The 18,292-nt window shown below is 41.9% G+C and overlaps 1 protein-coding gene across 6 annotated transcripts in view; it reads left to right on the top strand.

The window, feature by feature from the left end:
• Positions 1-10,287, top strand: part of ucp1 (uncoupling protein 1) — an 86,260-nt gene extending 75,973 nt beyond the window's left edge. For 5 of the 6 annotated variants that reach the window (XM_060851300.1, XM_060851297.1, XM_060851298.1 and 2 more), the window contains 3 exons: positions 372-473; positions 7,567-7,747; positions 9,906-10,282. In XM_060851300.1, the coding sequence (XP_060707283.1) occupies positions 372-473; positions 7,567-7,747; positions 9,906-10,020 (398 nt within the window). In that variant the 3' untranslated portion in view covers positions 10,021-10,282. Of the gene's footprint in view, positions 1-371; positions 474-7,566; positions 7,748-9,905 lie in introns of all 6 variants that reach the window. The other variant, XM_060851302.1, reaches the window with a different exon arrangement.
• The last annotated feature ends 8,005 nt before the right edge of the window (positions 10,288-18,292 follow it).

Genomic DNA, 18,292 nt, shown 5'->3' on the forward strand with positions numbered 1-18,292 from the left:
TACACCCTAGCTGATGTGCCTCCCTAACTGCACAGTTGGTATTCTACTCCATCACCACTTGGCTCCTTGCACCTTAACCCTTTACCCAATGGCTACACTATTCCCTTCTGCCACTCAGCTTACACACATTTTTTCAGGAACTATCAAAGAGGGTTTGGAAACTTTTAAAAATTTTACTGAGTGAAAGGTGGGAGCTGTTGTTGTGGAAACAGGGCCTGTTCTCTGCAAAGATCCACTCTGATGCTACCTGCCTGTTTTGCAGAATCACTTCCATTGTGGTGGATCCTGCATCGTAAGTCCAGTTGGAAAAATCCTGGAAAAGGAATGCATTTCTATTACATTAATCATGCCTTGTTTGTCTCTGTTTTTAGGAACTTTACCCAATATTGCTCGAAATGCCATCGTCAACTGTTCAGAACTTGTAACCTATGACATCATTAAAGAGGCCATTTTGAGGGAAAATCTGTTGACAGGTGGGCTAACACCTTCTTGGAAAATTTTATTCCAGATCCTCTTTTTGTTGTTTTTGCTGCATTCTGTACAAAGACAAGAAAGTGCCCTCTTTGTGTTACACTGTAAGTAGCTGTGCCTTAAGCAAACTGAATCAAGCTGGAAGTGTTGGTGTAGATTTCTTGCTGTTGCCTACTTTTAGCTGCAAAGTGGGTATCATGTCGATATCTTGTCATAATAAAAACACTTGAGTGCAAAATGAGGAAGCTAGGAAGTAATTTTTGTTACTGTCATAGTGTGAAATCCATGTGGCATTCTGCTGCGTTAAGTCAACCAGATTCCAGTTTATATTTTGGATTTGAATTTAACAAAAAGAATGATATGGAAGAATCAGCAGAGCGCTGACAGAAATGAACAATAAAGGCTGCAAAAATCCTAGCAGATTGAAAGAAAATGTCAGAAAAGAGGGTCAAAGCATACTCATTTTCTTTGTTGTGAGTTAGTATCAGTGCTCAGTCCACATGAATCTTATGTTGTGCTCTGCATATAGCAAGGGAACTTTTAGCATAATTTACAGGACCATACTGAGCGAGGTGGTTGCACAGTGCTTGTGTCTCTGGACTTATCTAGGTGCCATAGGTCAATGCTCTAGGGACATGGGTTTGAAACCTGCCACAGCAGATAGTGAAATATAAATGCAATAAATAAATGTGGAATTAAAAACTAGTATAAGGAACCTTGATGTCATTGTTGACTATTGTAAAAACCCTGTTCACTGATGCCCTTCGGGAATAGAAGCCTAGCACCCTTACCTGGTTTGGCCAACATGTGATTCTACAGCAATGTGATTGATTCGTCTATGCCCACTGAAATGGCCCAGCAAACCATTCAATTGTATCTAACTGCTGCAAAGTGTAAGAAAAGCGATGAAATCAGACAGAAAAATCAGAATCTGTTGAGGTACTAGAGACAACACTGGCAAGTACACCATGTTGGCCCACAAAGTCCTCCTTATTAACATCTGGGGCCTTATGTTAATGTTGCAAGAACTATCTCAGGCAACTGTCTGACATTGTAATATTTATGGAATTTTATGTTACAAATAACCTCCCAGACACCATCATCACTATCCCTGGGTATGCATTGTCCCACCACCAGGGCAACCGTGCAGAGATGGCAACACAGCGGTATATAGTTAAGAGGAACTTGCCCTGGGAATTCTGAATATTGGCGGTGGACCTGAAGAAATTTTGTGACATCAGGTCAAGCATGGATAAAGAGACCTGCTGAGATCCATTACCATCTAAAGTCATAGCAACTAGATTGAGTCCACACTAGGCGGCGAGGGAACAAACAAGAGTGAAAAATTGATTGACCTCAATTTCATCAATTACAGATGCATCTGTCTATTACATTCTTGATGGGAGACAATGTCCCATCTTCAGATTGAAGATACCCTCCATCTTGTTGTGTGACACTAGAACTGCACAAAATGGGAGAAATTTTGAACCAATCTAGCAATTCAGAACTAGGGTGACCAGAACAGGATACAGTATTCACCAGGGTCTCACCAGGGATTTGTTGAGCTGTAGCAAAACCTTGTAGCTCTTAAACTCAATTCCCCGGTTAATGAAAGCCAAATTACCATATGCTTTCTTAACAACCCTATCCACTTGGTGGCAACTTTGAGGGATCTATGTACTTGAACACCAAGTTCTGTTCCTCCATACTGCCAAGAATCCTGTCTTTAATCCTATATTCAGCATTCGAGTTTGACCTTCCAAAATGCATCACTTCGCATTTATCCAGGTTGAACTCCATCTGCCATTTCTCAGCCTAGCTCTGCATCCAATCTATGTCATGCTGCAGCCTGCAACAGCCCATAGAATGCAGGACTACTTGCATGTTCAACAGTGGAAGCCAAATGCTACAGACATTGCTCAGTGATCTTGCAACCAACGGATCAGATCTAAGGCAATGCAGTCCTGCCACAGTACATCTCTATGACTCTATGACAACTAGACAAATAACAGGAAGCGGAAACTCCACAAATATTTCTGTCTTCACTGATAGACGAGTCCAGCACATCAAAATGAAACACGAGACTGAAATATCCTTCTTCAGCCAGAAGTGACAGCTGGTGATCTATCTCAGCCTCCTCCTCTAGTCCTTAGCATCACAGATACCAGTCTTCAGCCAATTTGGTTCAGTCCACATGGTATCGGATTGGTATCAACAAAGAGCTGAAGGCACTGGATACTGAAAAGACAAAGGGCCCTGCTGATACACTGGCAGTAATACTGAAGTCTTGTGCTTTGGAACTAACCATGCCCTTAATCACACCCCAAGGTGTATAGGAAGGCAGCTCACCCACACCTTTCCAAGGATAATTAGGGATAGATCATAAGTCAAGGCCTCCCACATCCAGTGAAAAAAAAGTTGTCTTGCCCTTTGGTGGGGGCAAGACAGAGGAGTGTATATTTTTAGCAGTGAAAAAGACATGGAAATTCAAGTTTATTCTGATTCTTAAAATAGTAGATTAGCATGGATAACACTGAATGAAATTACCTAACTCCCTATTTACTTCTAACTTTTTACTGTCTTATTTGTGTTTGACATTTACTCCATTTTCACATTGCTGCAATTATCAAATTTATTCAGTATTTATATACGCAACAAAATAAATCCCGACTCAGGCAACTGACTGTGTGGAGTCTCCACGTTCTCCCCATGTCTGCGTGGGTTTCCTCCGGGTGCTCCGGTTTCCTCTCACAGTCCAAAGATGTGTGGGTCAGGTGAATTGGTCGTGCTAAATTGCCTGTAGTGTTAGGTAATGGGTAAATGTAGGGGTATGGGTGGGTTGTGCTTCGGTGGGTCGATGTGGACTTGTTGGGCCGAAGGGCCTGTTTCCACACTGTAAGTAATCCAATCTAAAATATTATAACAACATTACCAGCCAGCTTCCCTGGCTATCACTAATATCACGTACTAATGTGCTGGCTGGAGTCAAACAAATAATATTTAGAATCATAGAGATATACAGCACAGAAATAGACCCTTTGGGCCAACTCATCCATACTGACCAGATATTCTAAATTAATCTAGTCTCATTTGCCAGCATTTGATCCATATCCCTCTAAACCCTTCTTAACCATATACCCTTCAGATGCCTTTTAAATGTTGTAATTGTACCAGCCTCCACCATTTCCTCTGGCAGCTCATTCCAAACACACACCACTGTTTGCGTGAAAAAGTTGCCACTAGGTCTCTTTTAAACCTTTCTTCTCTCACCTTTATTTTATGCCTTCTAGTTCTGGACTCCCCTCCCTCTCCCCAAAGGAAAATACCTTGTTTATTTATCCTATCCATGCCCCCCATGACTTTACAAAACCTCTATAAGGTCATCCCTCAGCCTCCGACACTTCAGAGAAAACAGCCCCAGTCTATTCAACTTCTCCTTATAGCTCAGATCCTCCAACCTTGAAATCAATTCTGAAACCTTTCAATTTTCACAACACCCTTCTTATAGTAGATCAGAATTACATGCACTATTCCAATAGTGGCCTAACCAAAGTCTTGGACAGCTGCAACATGACCTCCCAACTCCTATACTCAGTGTAATGACCAATAAAAGTAAGCAAACCAAACACCTTCTTCATTGCCCTTTCTATGTGCGACTGCACTTACAAGGAAATATGAACCTGCACTGCCAGATCTCTTTGTTCAGCAACACTCCCCAGGACCGTACTATTAAGTGCATAAGTGTCAAAGAGTGTGGTGCTGGAAAAGCACAGCCAGTCAGGCAGCATCCGAGGAGCACGAGAATCAACCACTTTGGGCATAAGCCTTTCCTTTCCTGCTCCTCGGATGGTGCCTGATTGGCTGTGCTTTTCCAGCACCACATTCTTTGACTCCGATCTCCAGCATCTGCAGTCCTCACTTTCTCCTCATTAAGTGTATAAATCCTGCTCTGATTTGCCTTTCCAAAATGCAGCATCTGACATTTTTCTAAATTAAACTCCATCTACCACTCCTCAGCTATTGGCCCATCTGATCAAGATCCCATTCTACTCTGAGGTAGCCTTCTTCATTGTCTACTACACTGCCAATTTTGGTGTCATCTGCAAACTTACAAAACATATTTCCTCTGTTCACATCCAAATGGTTTATATAAATGAAGCAAAGCAATAGACCCAGCACCGATCCTTGTGGCACACCACTGGTCACAGGCCTGCAACACCTCCTACCTTCGTCTGTCTTCTACCTTGGAACCAGTTCTGTATCCAAATAGCTAGTTCTCCCTGTATTCTATGTGAGCTAACCTTGCTAACCAGTCTACCATGAGGAACTTTGTCGAATGCCTTACTGAAGTCCATACAGATCACGTCCACCACTCTGTCCTCGTCAATCCTCTTTTTGTTACTTCTTCAAAAAACTCAATTAAGTTAGTGACTTCCCACACACAAAGCCATGTTGACTATCTCTAATTAGTCCTTGCCTTTCCAAATACATGTAAATCCTGTCCCTCACGATTCGCTGCAAAAACTTGCTCACCATTTGATGTCTCACCGGTCTATAATTCCTTGGCTTGTCCTTAGCACTTTTCTTGGCACCACATTAGCCAATCTCCAGTCTTCCGGCACCTCACCTGTGACTATCGATGATACAGATATCTCAGCAAGGGGCCCAGCAATCACTTCTCTAGCTTCCCACAGAGTTCAAGGGTACACCTGATCAGCTCCCGGGATTTATCCACTTTTATGCATTTTAAGACATCGCACCTCCTCCTCTGTAAAATGAACATTTTTCAAGATGTCTCTATTTATTTCCCCATGTTCTCTATCTTCCATATCTTTCTCCACAGTAAGCACTGATGCAAAATACTCTTAGTATCTCCCCCATCTCCTGTGGTTCCATGCATGCGTTGCCTTGCTGATCTCTAAGGAGCCCTGTTCTCTCCCTAGTTTCCCTTCTGTCCTTAATGTATTTATAAAATCCCTTTGGATTCTCCTTAACCATATTTGCTAAAGTTATCTCATGTCCTTTTTTTGCTCTCCTGATTTCCCTCTTAAGTATACTCCTACTGCTTTTATACGCTTCTCAGGATTCCCTTGATTTCTACTGTCAAGTTAACATCAGGTACAGACATGTGACTAAAAATCTCACATTGAGATAGGACTGATGTTGATTCACATGACTTTCAGAGATATGTCTTTCAAATAAAAAAACTTCCTGTTTAAATATATATGGTTGGCTCTTGTAAGCATGCATGATTTCTGGAATGTTACCAGATCAACAAATCTTGATGCACAGTGAGACTAAGAGAAACAAAGAATAAACCGGAAATCTTTTTCTCCCCTTATGTTTTACATTATTAATATTTAGGTTTCTCCTATTATTTTAAGTTTGTGTATAAAATTATTCAGGACTGAATAATGCCAACTTTCATTTCATTAAGCTTCTGCAACAAAACACAGAACTTAGTCAGAGACTTTGATTTAGCACATCGTAAAGGCACACATTTTCACTATGCTAAATTTAATCCGGAAAGTTGTTGTGGTTCTGTTCGCCGAACTGGGAATTTGTGTTGCAAACGTTTCGTCCCCTGTCTAGATGACATCCTCAGTGCTTGGGAGCCTCCTGTGAAGCGCTTCTGTGATGTTTCCTCCAGCATTTGTAGTGGCTTGTCTCTGCCGCTTCCGGTTGTCAGTTCCAGCTGTCCGCTGCAGTGGCCGGTTTATTGGGTCCAGGTCGATGTGTTTGTTGATAGAATCTGTGGATGAGTGCCATGCCTCCATGAATTCCCTGGCTGTTCTCTGTTTGGCTTGCCCTATAATAGTGGTGTTGTCCCAGTCGAATTCATGCTGCTTGTCATCTGCGTGTGTGGCTACTAAGGAAAGCTGGTCGTGTCGTTTCGTGGCTAGTTAGTGTTCATGGATGTGGAACTTTAGCTGTCTTCCTGTTTGTCCTGTGTAATGTTTTGTGCAGTCCTTGCATGGGATTTTGTACACGACATTGGTTTTGCTCATTCTGGGTATTGGGTCCTTCGTTCTGGTGAGTTGTTGTCTGAGAGTGGCTGTTGGTTTGTGTGCGGTTATGAGTCCTAGTGGTCGCAGTAGACTGGCTGTCAGTTCGGAAATGCTCCTGATGTATGGTAGTGTGGCTAGTCCTTTGGGTTGCGGCATGCCCTCATTCTGTTGTCTTTCCCTTAGGCATCTGTTGATGAAATTGCACGGGTATCCGTTTTTGGCGCGCAATTTCATCAACAGATGCCTAAGGGAAAGACAACAGAACGAGGACATGCCGCAACCCAAAGGACTAGCCACACTACCATACATCAGGAGCATTTCCGAACTGACAGCCAGACTACTGTGACCACTAGGACTCATAACAGCACACAAACCAACAGCCACTCTCAGACAACTCACCAGAATGAAGGACCCGATACCCAGCATGAGCAAAACCAATGTAGTGTACAAAATCCCATGCAAGGACTGCACAAAACACTACATAGGACAAACAGGAAGACAGCTAACGGTCTGCATCCATGAACACCAACTAGCCACGAAACGACACGACCAGCTATCCTTAGTAGCCACACACGCAGATGACAAGCAACATGAATTCGACTGGGACAACACTACTATTATAGGGCAAGCCAAACAGAGAACAGCCAGGGAATTCATGGAGGCATGGCACTCATCCACAGATTCTATCAACAAACACATCAACCTAGACCCAATATACCGGCCACTGCAGCGGACAGCTGGAACTGACAACCGGAAGCGGCAGAGACAAGCCACTATAAATGCCGGAGGAAACATCACAGAAGCGCTTCACAGGAGGCTCCCAAGCACTGAGGATGTCACCTAGAAAGGGGACGAAACGTTTGCAACACAAATTCCCAGCTCGGCGAACAGAACCACAACAACGAGCACCCGAGCTACAAATCTTCTCCCAAACTTTGTTAATCCAGAAAGCTTGATACCCCATCCAGATATACAACACCATAGTATACTCTTCCTTACACAGAAGGTACAAGTTGATTATAATCTCGTGTCTTCACTTTAACGGATGCAAACTCGAAAACTGATCAGAATTTGTTCTAATTTGTAGATAACTTTCCGTGCCACTTCCTCTCAGCCTTTGGTGCAGGGTTTTGTGCAACAGTAGCAGCTTCTCCTGTTGATGTGGTAAAGACGAGGTACATGAACTCTGCTCCTGGACACTACAAGAGTGCACTCAATTGTGCTTGGAAAATGCTGAGTAATGAAGGACCAACAGCTTTTTACAAAGGGTAAATTAATTTAATTCAGTTTAATTAACAGAAAAGTATATAAGACTATAAGACATAGGAGCAGAAATGAAGCCATTCAGTCCATCAAATCTACTCCACCATTCAGTCATGGCTGATGAGTTTCTCAGAAGAAAGTGAGGACTGCAGGTACTGAGATCAGAGCTGAAAAAGTGTTGCTGGAAAAGCGCAGCAGGTCAGGCAGCATCCAAAGAGCAGGAGAATCGACGTTTCGGGCATGAGCCCTTCTTCCTCATTCCTGAAGAAGGGCTCATGCCCGAAACGTCGATTCTCCTGCTTCTTGGATGCTGCCTGACCTGCTGCGCTTTTCCAGCAACACTTTTTCAGCTCTGATAAGTTTCCTCAACCCCATTCTCCAACTTTGTCCCCGTAAGCTTTGATGCCGTTGACAACGAGGAAGGTATCTGTATCAGTTTATCAATGACCTGGCCTTGACTGGTTTCTGTTGCAGTGAAGTCCATAGATTCACCACTCTTGGCTGAAGAAGTTTCATCTTATCTCCATTCTAAAAGATATTCCCTTTACTCTAAGGCTGTGCTCTCGGGTTCTAGTCTCTCCTACCAATGGAAACTTCTTCCCAACATTCACTCTGTCCAGGCCATTCAGTATTCTGTAAGTTTCAATTAGATCCCCCCTCATCCTTCTAAACTCCATCGAGTATAGACCCAGAGTCCTCAAACATTCATCTTACATTAAACGTCCTATATCTACATTTAATTGGTGTTTTGCTTTATCTATTGATTTTCTCCCCATGCTTCCTTACTGGAGTCAGTTTCTTAGGATCACATAGCTACTCAGTCTCAACTGATGATTCAAACAAGGGACATTGTAGCTGAACTTGGTTCTGATGCATGGTTGTAGTAGTCACAGGTGGGTAGGTTCAGGAGTAAGAAACCTGGCTAATCTCTCCCAGACTAGCGGTCATACTGACACCCAGTTGCACTAATATCCCTGTTGGCCCAGCTGAAATAAACAAGTTCAGTATAGACCAAGGATCAAAACCAAGGATATTTTGGCTCAACTACTCACCAGCTTACATAATTGAGAAATCAGGAATATATTTACATATTAAAGATTCATACTGGTATTAAGCAGAGCAGGAGATATTTCAAATCTAGAAAATCCCACTAGTCTTGCCAAAGTTCAGAATCTTAGCATGATGCTCAATAATATTAGCATGATCACGTACATGAATGAGAAACAATAAGCATCAAGTACCAAACCTCTCTTCAGCCCCCTAACGTATCATAGTATATGTCTAGCTATTGTTTTTTCTATTGTATAGAATCATAGAGTCATACAGCACGGAACCAGACCGTTCAGTTCAATTTGTCCGTGCCAACCAGATTTCTCATACTAAACTAGTCCCATTTGCCTCCATTTGGCCTATATTCCTCTAAACCTTTCCTATTCATGTACCTTCCAAGTGTCTTTTAAATATTGTAATTGTACCTGCATCTACCACTTTCTCTGGCAGTTGATTCCACAAATACACCACTCTCTATGTAAAAACATTGTCCCTCAGGTCCTTTTTAAATCTTTCCCCTCTCATCTTACATACCCTCTAGCTTTAGACTCTACTACCCTAGGAAAAGAAATCTTTGCAGTTGACATTATCTCTGCCCCTAATGACATTATAAACCTCTGTAAGGTTACCCCTCAACTTCCCAGCCAATCCAATCTGTCCTTGTAACTCAAACCGTAACATACTTGTAAATCTTTCCTGAACCCTTTCCAATTTAATAATATCTTTCCTATAGCAGGGCGACCAGAAATGAATGCAATAGTCCAAAAGTGGCCTCACCAATATCATGCGCAGTCACAACATGATGTCCCAACTCCTACACAATGCTCTGACCAATGAAGGCAAGTGTGCCAGATGCCGTCTTCACCACCCTGTCTACCTGTAACACCACTTTCAAGGAACGATGCACCTGAACCCAACGGTCTCGCTGTCCAATTTCTCAGAGGTTCTTGACTGAATCCACATTCTCTAATCAGATCACTGTGGCTTTTAGTTTAACTCGAAGTTCTTAAAATGCAACTTAGTTAACCTGTAACAGTAATATAACTGTTGTTTTCTTCTTCCACCATGTCTTAAACATTCTGGACTCACTATCAGTGTTCATTTCTATTGTAGGTTTTTTCCCTCTTATCTGCGCCTTGGCAGCTGGAATGTGATAATGTTTGTGACATATGAGCAGCTGCAAAGGGCAATGATGATAGTCAAACAAAGTTATGATCGTGCTGCATGATTCCTCGGAACACATTACTCCAAATCATAGAATGATTTCCCTACACTGCTGAGTCTGCGTTAATGACATAAGAACTGATGCCATAAACATGAATTTTCAACAAGGGATTCCTTTTTAAAAATACTATTTGGTATGAAATGAGGCTCTTTGGTCAACATGCCTTTGGTTTAATTCAATTGCATTTAAAAATCTGCTGATATTTGTTTATGGACATTTTGTAAAACACATAGGGTAAATATTTTTGGACAGTATATGAACAATCAAAATAAAGCACTTTATATTCACAGGAAAACAATCAATAATGTACTATGGAGTTTGCTTTTTAAAAATATGCTACAGAGCAACATGCATTGTGTTCCTTAAGAATGTACAAGGAGACACTGATGTAGAAATTTGATCACACTTCATCTGTTCTACAGAAACATATTGATTGTCTAAGGGTCCAATACAGTGGATGGTATGTCTGGATCATTCTGCACCAGATGTCTGCTGCCTATCCGATTGCAATGGGCTGTCACCGCATCCAGGTTATACACTGAAAGAAATCGGAAGCCTCAATGCAATTAGAGTATTATTCTTAGTACAGGAGCATTCCATGAAATTGGTTTTCCCCAGTGCCTGACATATCACATTAACAGGCACAAAGGACTGTACTACAACACTATTAAAACGACTAAGCAATTCCTTACAGATACACAACCTCTTTTTCCCAGTTATTTTTTCCATTCTACAAGTTAATTTTGGTGCCTTGCAATAAATTTGAGAGGGTGTTTGACTGCAATGTTTTATTGTGCTCATAGGTGGTCCATATATGTTTCGGGGATGTATCATTGGAGAAAATGAGGCCATATCCAAAATCTTCAGTGGGCTCATCTCATATTTAAAGAACAATATTTCAGGTGGCTTCACTTTACCAAGAAGGCTGTCACCGATTATGTTACTTCCTGCAGCTAAACTAGAATCAGAGAATGGGGAGCAGTGTTCCGAGCTATGAAGATAATTGCAGTCCTTAAGCTCAGAGCCTCAGGCTCACTAGATGTTGTAGCAAATGATCATCAGATTAGTTTGCTATACAGCAGACATAAAAATGGGTCTAGCCTTTTCTGATCACTGAATATTGATCTGATCACTGAATAGAACATAGTGTTTTATGTTCTACACATCCATCTACAAGAAGGAAGGGAGCATGTCACTGGCTTTCTTGTAAGTGACTTAGAGAATGTGGTTGGTATGATGGAATATTTTAGATATATACAAATTGCAAGATGTTGGGAAATGAGGGTTGCAATTATGCGGAGAGCACTCAGTGCAGTTTATTTTGTATGTTGAAAATAATTTAGGAGCAGGAGTAAACATTCAGCCTTTTTAGCCTGTTCCACCTTTCTATTAAATTTGGCAGTTCTGTATCTGAACTCAAGTTACCTTGGCCCTTCAGCCTTAATATCGTTGCCAAACAAAAATCAACTTCAATTTTGAAGTAGTCAATGAACCAACTGCACTTGGGAACATTCAGACAACTGCTGTCCCATGTGACGTGTTTTTTCAACATCAGGTTTGGACAGAATATCTATAATTTAAAAGCTATCCTTCCTTGTTCAGGACGCACTCACAAGAGGAAATAATTTCACTCTATCAAAACCTTTAATTATTTTAAACTTGTTAACTACATGATCCCCAACCATAAATAGAGAAGGGAATGTAAACTTAGTCTGGATAATTTGTCCCCTCAATGTGACAGTATGTGATGTAGTATTATGGTCAATATGCACAGGAACCTTCCAAGGCTGAAGTATCCTTCCTGAGACATGGTGCCAGGAATTGAACACAATACACCCCATAGTCCAATCAGAGTTCTGTGGCATAAATTCCTAGTCTGTTGTTTGAGTATCCTTGAGATAAAGGCCAAGGATCAACTAACCTTTTAAATTATATTCTTGTTCAATAACTTGTAGCATTTCCTGTGCTTGTATTTCTAAAGTTCTTTGCTCTGGCACAGTAACTATCTTTCCATTAAACAGAAAGTACTCTGATTCATAGATTCATACAACCCTATGGCCAATCAAGTCTGCACCAACATAACTACCACTAAAAGTGTGCCAATCCCAATGTCCTGCATTTGTCCCATACCCTTGAATGTTATGATATTTGAAGTGCTCATTCAAATATCTTTTAAAGATTGTAAGGTTTCCGGCCTCCACTACCTTCCCAGGCATTGGAGTCCGGATTCCCACCACCTGCTGAGTGAAAAGGTTTTTTTTTCAAATATCCTCAATCTCCTGTCTCTTAAAGCTAAAGCTGTACCCTCTTGTGATTGACTGCTCAACTGAGGGGAATAGCTGCCCTCTATTCATCTGTCTGTACCCCTCATAATCCTACACATCTTAATCATGGCCCCCCTCAGTCTTCTCTGCTCTAAAGAAGCTGTGATGTGGAGGAGCTGGTGTTGGACTGGGGTGGACAAATACCTGATGAAGGAACAATGCTCCAAAAGCTAGTACTTCCAAATAAACATGATATTACATTATTTTTTTCTTTTTTAAATTTTTTACAAAATTATAAAATTACAATAAAAATAGCACAACCATCTTATAGTATAACAACAATAACAATAAGTTAACTACTATACAAAACAAATTTTTAAAAATCAAAAAATTCACCCATACTACAATTCAATAAATAATTAAACAAAATAACTGTACAAGAAGGGTAGTAGGGATATTCCGTGTAACTACAGATCAGTGAGCCCGACGTCGGTGGTGGGAAAGTCGCTGGAGAAGGTACTGAGGGTTAGGATCTATTTATATTTAGAAAAGAATGGGCTTATCAGTGATAGGCAACATGGTTTTGTGTGAGGGAGATTGTGCCTTACCAACTTAATAGAGTTCTTCGAGGAAATGACCAAGTTGATAGATGGAAGAAGGGTTGTTGATGTCATATACATGGACTTTAGTAAGGCGTTTGATAAGGTTCCCCATGGTAGACTAATGGAGAAAGTGAAGTCACATGTGTGCAGGGCGTCCTAGCTAAGTGGATAAAGAACAACAGGAGACAGAGAGTAGTAGTTGAAGGGAGTTTCTTGAAATGGTGAAAGGTGACCAGTGGTGTTCCACAGGGGTCAGTGTTGGGCCATTGTTGTTTGTGATATACATAAATGATCTGGAAGAGGACACTGTTGGTATGATCAGCAAGTTTGCAGATGATACAGATTGGTGGAGTAGCAGAAAGCATAAGAGACTGTCAGAGAATACAGGAGGATATAGATAGACTGGAGAGTTGGTGAAAAGCTGGCAGATGGTTTTTAATCCAGGCAAATGTAAGGTGATGGATTTAGGCAAGACTAATTCTAGAGCGAATTATACAATGAACAGAAGAGCCTTGGGAAAAGTTGATGGGCAGAGAGATCTGGGAATGCAGGTCCATTGTACCCTGAAGGTTACTGCACAGGTGGATAGTGGTCAAGAAGGCAAATAGTATGCTTGCCTTCATTGGACAGGGTATTGAGTATAAGAGCTGACAAGTCATGTTAAAATTGTACAAGACATTGGTTCGGCCGCATTTAGAATACTGTGTACAGTTCTGGTTGCCACATTACCAAAAGGATGTGGACGCTTTGGAGAGGGTGCAGAGAAGGTTTACGAGGATGTTGCCTGGTATGGAAGGTGCTAGCTATGAAGAAAGGTTCAGTAGATTAGGTTTATTTTCATTAGAAAAAAGGAGATTGAGGGGAGACCTGATTGAGGTATACAAAATCTTGAAAGGTTTAGATAGAGTGGCTAGAGACAAGCTTTTTCCCAGGGTGAAGGATTCAATAATGAGAGGTCACGCTTTCAAAGTGAGAGGTGGAAAGTTTAAGGGGGATACATGCAGCAAGTACTTCACACAGAGGGTGGTGGGCGTTTGGAACGCGTTGCCAGCAGAGGTGGTAGAGGCAGGCACGGTAGATTCGTTTAAGATGCGTCTGGATAAATGCATGAGTAGGTGGGAAGTAGAGGGATACAGATGCCTAGGAATTAACCGACAGGTTTAGACAGTACACTTTGATTGGCTCAGGCTTGGAGGGCCGAAGGGCCTGTTCCTGGGCTGTAAATTTTCTTTGTTCTAAAATAAGTTGAATTAAGTTAGGTTGAATTAAATTCAATTACACCACTCAGTGCAACTCCACCGAAGCCCCCCATAATCATTTGCAGACCCGTATTTATTCAGGATTCTTCCTCTTGGGGTCCCTTGCCGCCAGACTTAGTCTTTGTGGCTATACAAAGTCCCTAATCAATATGGTCGACAACTCTGCATGTATATAGTTCAAAAAGGGCCACCATGTCTTATGAAAAAGTTCTGTTGTCTGGTGCACCATACTTGTAAGGAAGTCTCAGGTGACATGTTCCATAACTAACCTGTGCCATCCAGCCATGCCTGGCGGATTTTCCGAGATCCAGCTCATCAGAATGTTCTTCCTCGCACAATATGTAAGAATATTAAGCAGTTTCTTCCTATACTTATCTAAAGAAGGTAGATTTGGCAGGCCCAAGAAGTGGGATACCAGATCTACCTTGTCTTCTGTTCCAAAGATCGCCTCCAAAACATTTGCTATAGCGGTCCATTACCTGAGAAGCTTGTGGCATGATCACAAGCAATAGGTGAGAGTACTGATACCTATTTTGCATTTGGGATGCACAATGTTCCTTCTTTAAATTTCACAAGCCACTCTGGGGCCAATTAGGCCCTATGGAGAACCTTCAGTTGCACATAGCCTGCGTTCTATTACAGATCAAAATCTATCTCACATTTTCCCAAATGACCTCCCATACCTCTGACAAGATCTCCACTCTCAATTCTTGAGTCCCACAGAGAAGTTCAATGTCCTTTGAGATACTGCCTCTCAGTAAACGGTAGAGGGTACTAATCGTGAAAATACATGTGGACTGAAGTACTCTCCTCTCCCCATCAGACTTATAAGGATTAACTAATAGTGCGGTCTATTTCTCTATAAAGTCCCTAATCTGAAAATAACGATAAAGGTCCCTACTGAACAATTCATATTTTTGGCTCAGCAAGTTGAAAGACATCATGATCCCCCCTGAAATAAGTCGCCAAACAAGAGACTCTGAGACGCCCCTAAAACCAGAATCCATTAATCCTGGCTGAAATCCTGGCATTCCTACTGTGGGAGTAAGAAGGGAAGTTTCATATAAATTACCTTCACTTTGTCACATCATTCTCCACACTTTAACCGATGTTAATGACCATCGGGTTTCTACAATGCTCCATGACAGTCCTCATCTTGGCCATAAACAGCAAAGTAATAAGGGGACATTTTGCCTGGGAGGCCTCAACGTCCAGCTATATTGACCTTGAGTCCTGACAAGCCCAATCATTCACGTAGGATAATAGGGAACTTATTTGATATCTCTTGAAATCTGGGAAGTCTCCCCTGCCCACCCTCCCCCCATCCCCTGTGGAAGATGCCGTTTAGCAAGCTGAATAAGAGTCACCCGCAGCACCAGATGAAAGAACCAAGCCCATCGTTAAGTCTCCACAACGTTTGCCTAGGTAGCATCAGAGGGAGCATTCACATGGGATATAATAAGCGAGGAAAAACATTCATTTCAACCAGAGGCACTCTACCCAGGCAAGATATTGGTAGAACCTCGTAACGTTGAAGGTCCTATCTTCTTAAGCAAATGCCCAAAATTAGCTTTATATAATTTATCAAAGGCAGGAGTAATAAAAATGCCTAAATATAGACAACCTCCCAGTGACCACCTGAAATGGAATCAGATTCCACCTTTAAGATCAGGTACTCTCACAAGACCCCCCCACAGGCATGGCCTAAGATTTCTTAAAGTTGATTTTATACCCCAAGAAAGAGCTGAATAAATTAATATTTTGTATTAAACAAGGCACAGATACTGTCAGGTTAGATAGAAAAAGAAGTATATTATCTGCATAAAGAGCGATTTTACACCCCCCTGATTCCACCTCCGGGGCAACTCTATCGGGGTCATTCTGGATAGACCTCTGGCACACCTGGACCACGTTCAACACCCTTATAAATGTTGTTAGAGGACCTACAACCCCCAAAAAACCTGCCTGGTCCTCCTTTACAATAGAGGGCAATACCTTCTCCAAACTCAGTGCTAGCATTTTCAACACAATTTTTATATCCATGTTTAGCAGTGAGAAAGGTCTGTATGAGGCACAGGCCTCTTGAGAATAAGGGAAGTATTAGCTTCTCTTAGAGAGGACAGGAGGCAGTCCTTACTGTATGAATAATTGTACATGTCTAACATTGGCCTGGCCAACATATTTATAAGTTCCCTATAAACCTTGCTCTGAAATCCATCTGGGCCAGGTGCTTTGGCGCTTCAGAGATGCCTTGCTGCCTCCTGTATCTCTTGCATTGTCAGTGGGGCATTCAAAAGGGATGCCTGCTCCAAAGTTACACCTGGAAGGTCCAAGCTGTTAAAAAAAAAAGCACTCCATCTTTGCCAACCTGTCCTCACCAATCTCCAATCGATACAATTCAGGAAAATTTCCTAAAAGCCACGTTAATCTTTTTGGAATCACAAGAAAGACTATCAGTATCCTCTCTAATAGATGTGATAGACTGGGGGCTGCTCTTCTTCCTGGCCAGGTATCTACCCAGCTTATCACCATACTTGAATAGCCTTGGTTTTACGAAGGAGATCTCTGTCTTTGTTGTCTGAAGAGCTGTAATTCGCTGTAGCTTGGTCATAGACGGCCTGTCAAAGCATGCTGTCTCAACTGCTTCAACTGGGCCTCAAGCATACGTTGCTGCTCTCCTCTCTGTCACTGCTGGGTCGCCAGCTAAGAAATAATTATATCCCTTGCATAGGCCTTGGCAGTCTCCAAGAGCACCGATGGATTATTGGCCATACCCAAATTAATATCCAAAAAGTTTTGAACTCCCATGAAAAGCATTCCGTAAATGTGCTGTCCTTCAGGAGGAAAGGATCCATGTTCCAATTCCACAAGCCTGTCCCATTACCTCTGACCTTAACTTCCAAATACGCTACAGCATGGTCAGAAATGGCCATGCTCCCAAATCTACAGGACAATACTGAATCCAAAAAGGCCAGTGGAGCAAAAAGATATATCAATCCTTGCGTGGGTTAGAAAGGTAAAGTCCCTACCCTCAGCGTGAAGGCATCTCCACACATCCACCAGCCCCAAATCCCCACACAAGTCCACCAGTTGTGTGCATTGCAGGGAGGTGTCTGGGAGACCCTTGGGATCCAGTCCACCTTGGGGTCCAATAAGATGATTGAAGTCTCCCCCTATAATTGGTGGTGTATTCCAAGGGCCATTAACCTGGAATGTGCATTCATTAAAAGCTTAGGGGGGTGTTCCTGGGAGTAATAAACATTCAAAATACCATACTCTTCTCCGTGTATTAGAGAATTGAGGATCACAAACTGCCCATATTCATCCTGATCTCTTCTGAATAGGTATAGCTACTCCTCTGCTTTTAGAATTAAAAAATGTGGTCAAACCCTCCCTGCTGTATCTTTAACTGCTCCTTATCATCTATATGTGTTTCTAGCAACAGAGTGACATCAACCCTCCTTTCTCTAAGACTCAAAAGTATTTTCTTTCTCTTAAATCGGTGAGAGACACTTCTTACCAGGTGCACCAGTTAAATGAGCAACTGGCCATAGCCATCTGAAACAATCCGTGACCCCACACGAGGAAGAACCCTATTCATAACACACTGAGTGGAAACAGTAAAAGATTAATTAAGTCTAAAACATACAACTACAATAACTACCAAAGTAGATTTTTTGTCATTTACATAAATGATTTGGATGTGAGCATAAGAGGTACAGTTATAAGTTTACAGATTCCACCAAAATTGGAGGTGTAATGGACAGCGAAGAAGGTTACCTCAGATTACAAGGGGATCTTGATCAGATGGGCCAATGCGCCGAGGAGCGGCAGGTGGAGTTTAATTTAGATAAATGCAAGGTGCTGCATTTTGGGAAAGCAAATCTTAGCAGGACTTATACACTTAATGGTAAGGTTCTAGGGAGTGTTGCTAAACAAAGAGACTTTGGAGTGCAGGTTCATAGCTCCTTGAAAGTGGAGTTGCAGGTAGATAGGATAGTGAAGGCGGCGTTTGGTATGCTTTCCTTTATTGGTCAGAGTATTGAGTACAGGAGTTGGGACATCATGTTGCGGCTGTACAGGACATTGGTTAGGCTACTGTTGGAATATTGCGTGCAATTCTGGTTTCCTTCCTATCGGAAAGATATTG

Source organism: Hemiscyllium ocellatum, chromosome 36 (assembly GCF_020745735.1).
Source record: "Hemiscyllium ocellatum isolate sHemOce1 chromosome 36, sHemOce1.pat.X.cur, whole genome shotgun sequence".
NCBI classification, from domain to species: domain Eukaryota; kingdom Metazoa; phylum Chordata; class Chondrichthyes; order Orectolobiformes; family Hemiscylliidae; genus Hemiscyllium; species Hemiscyllium ocellatum.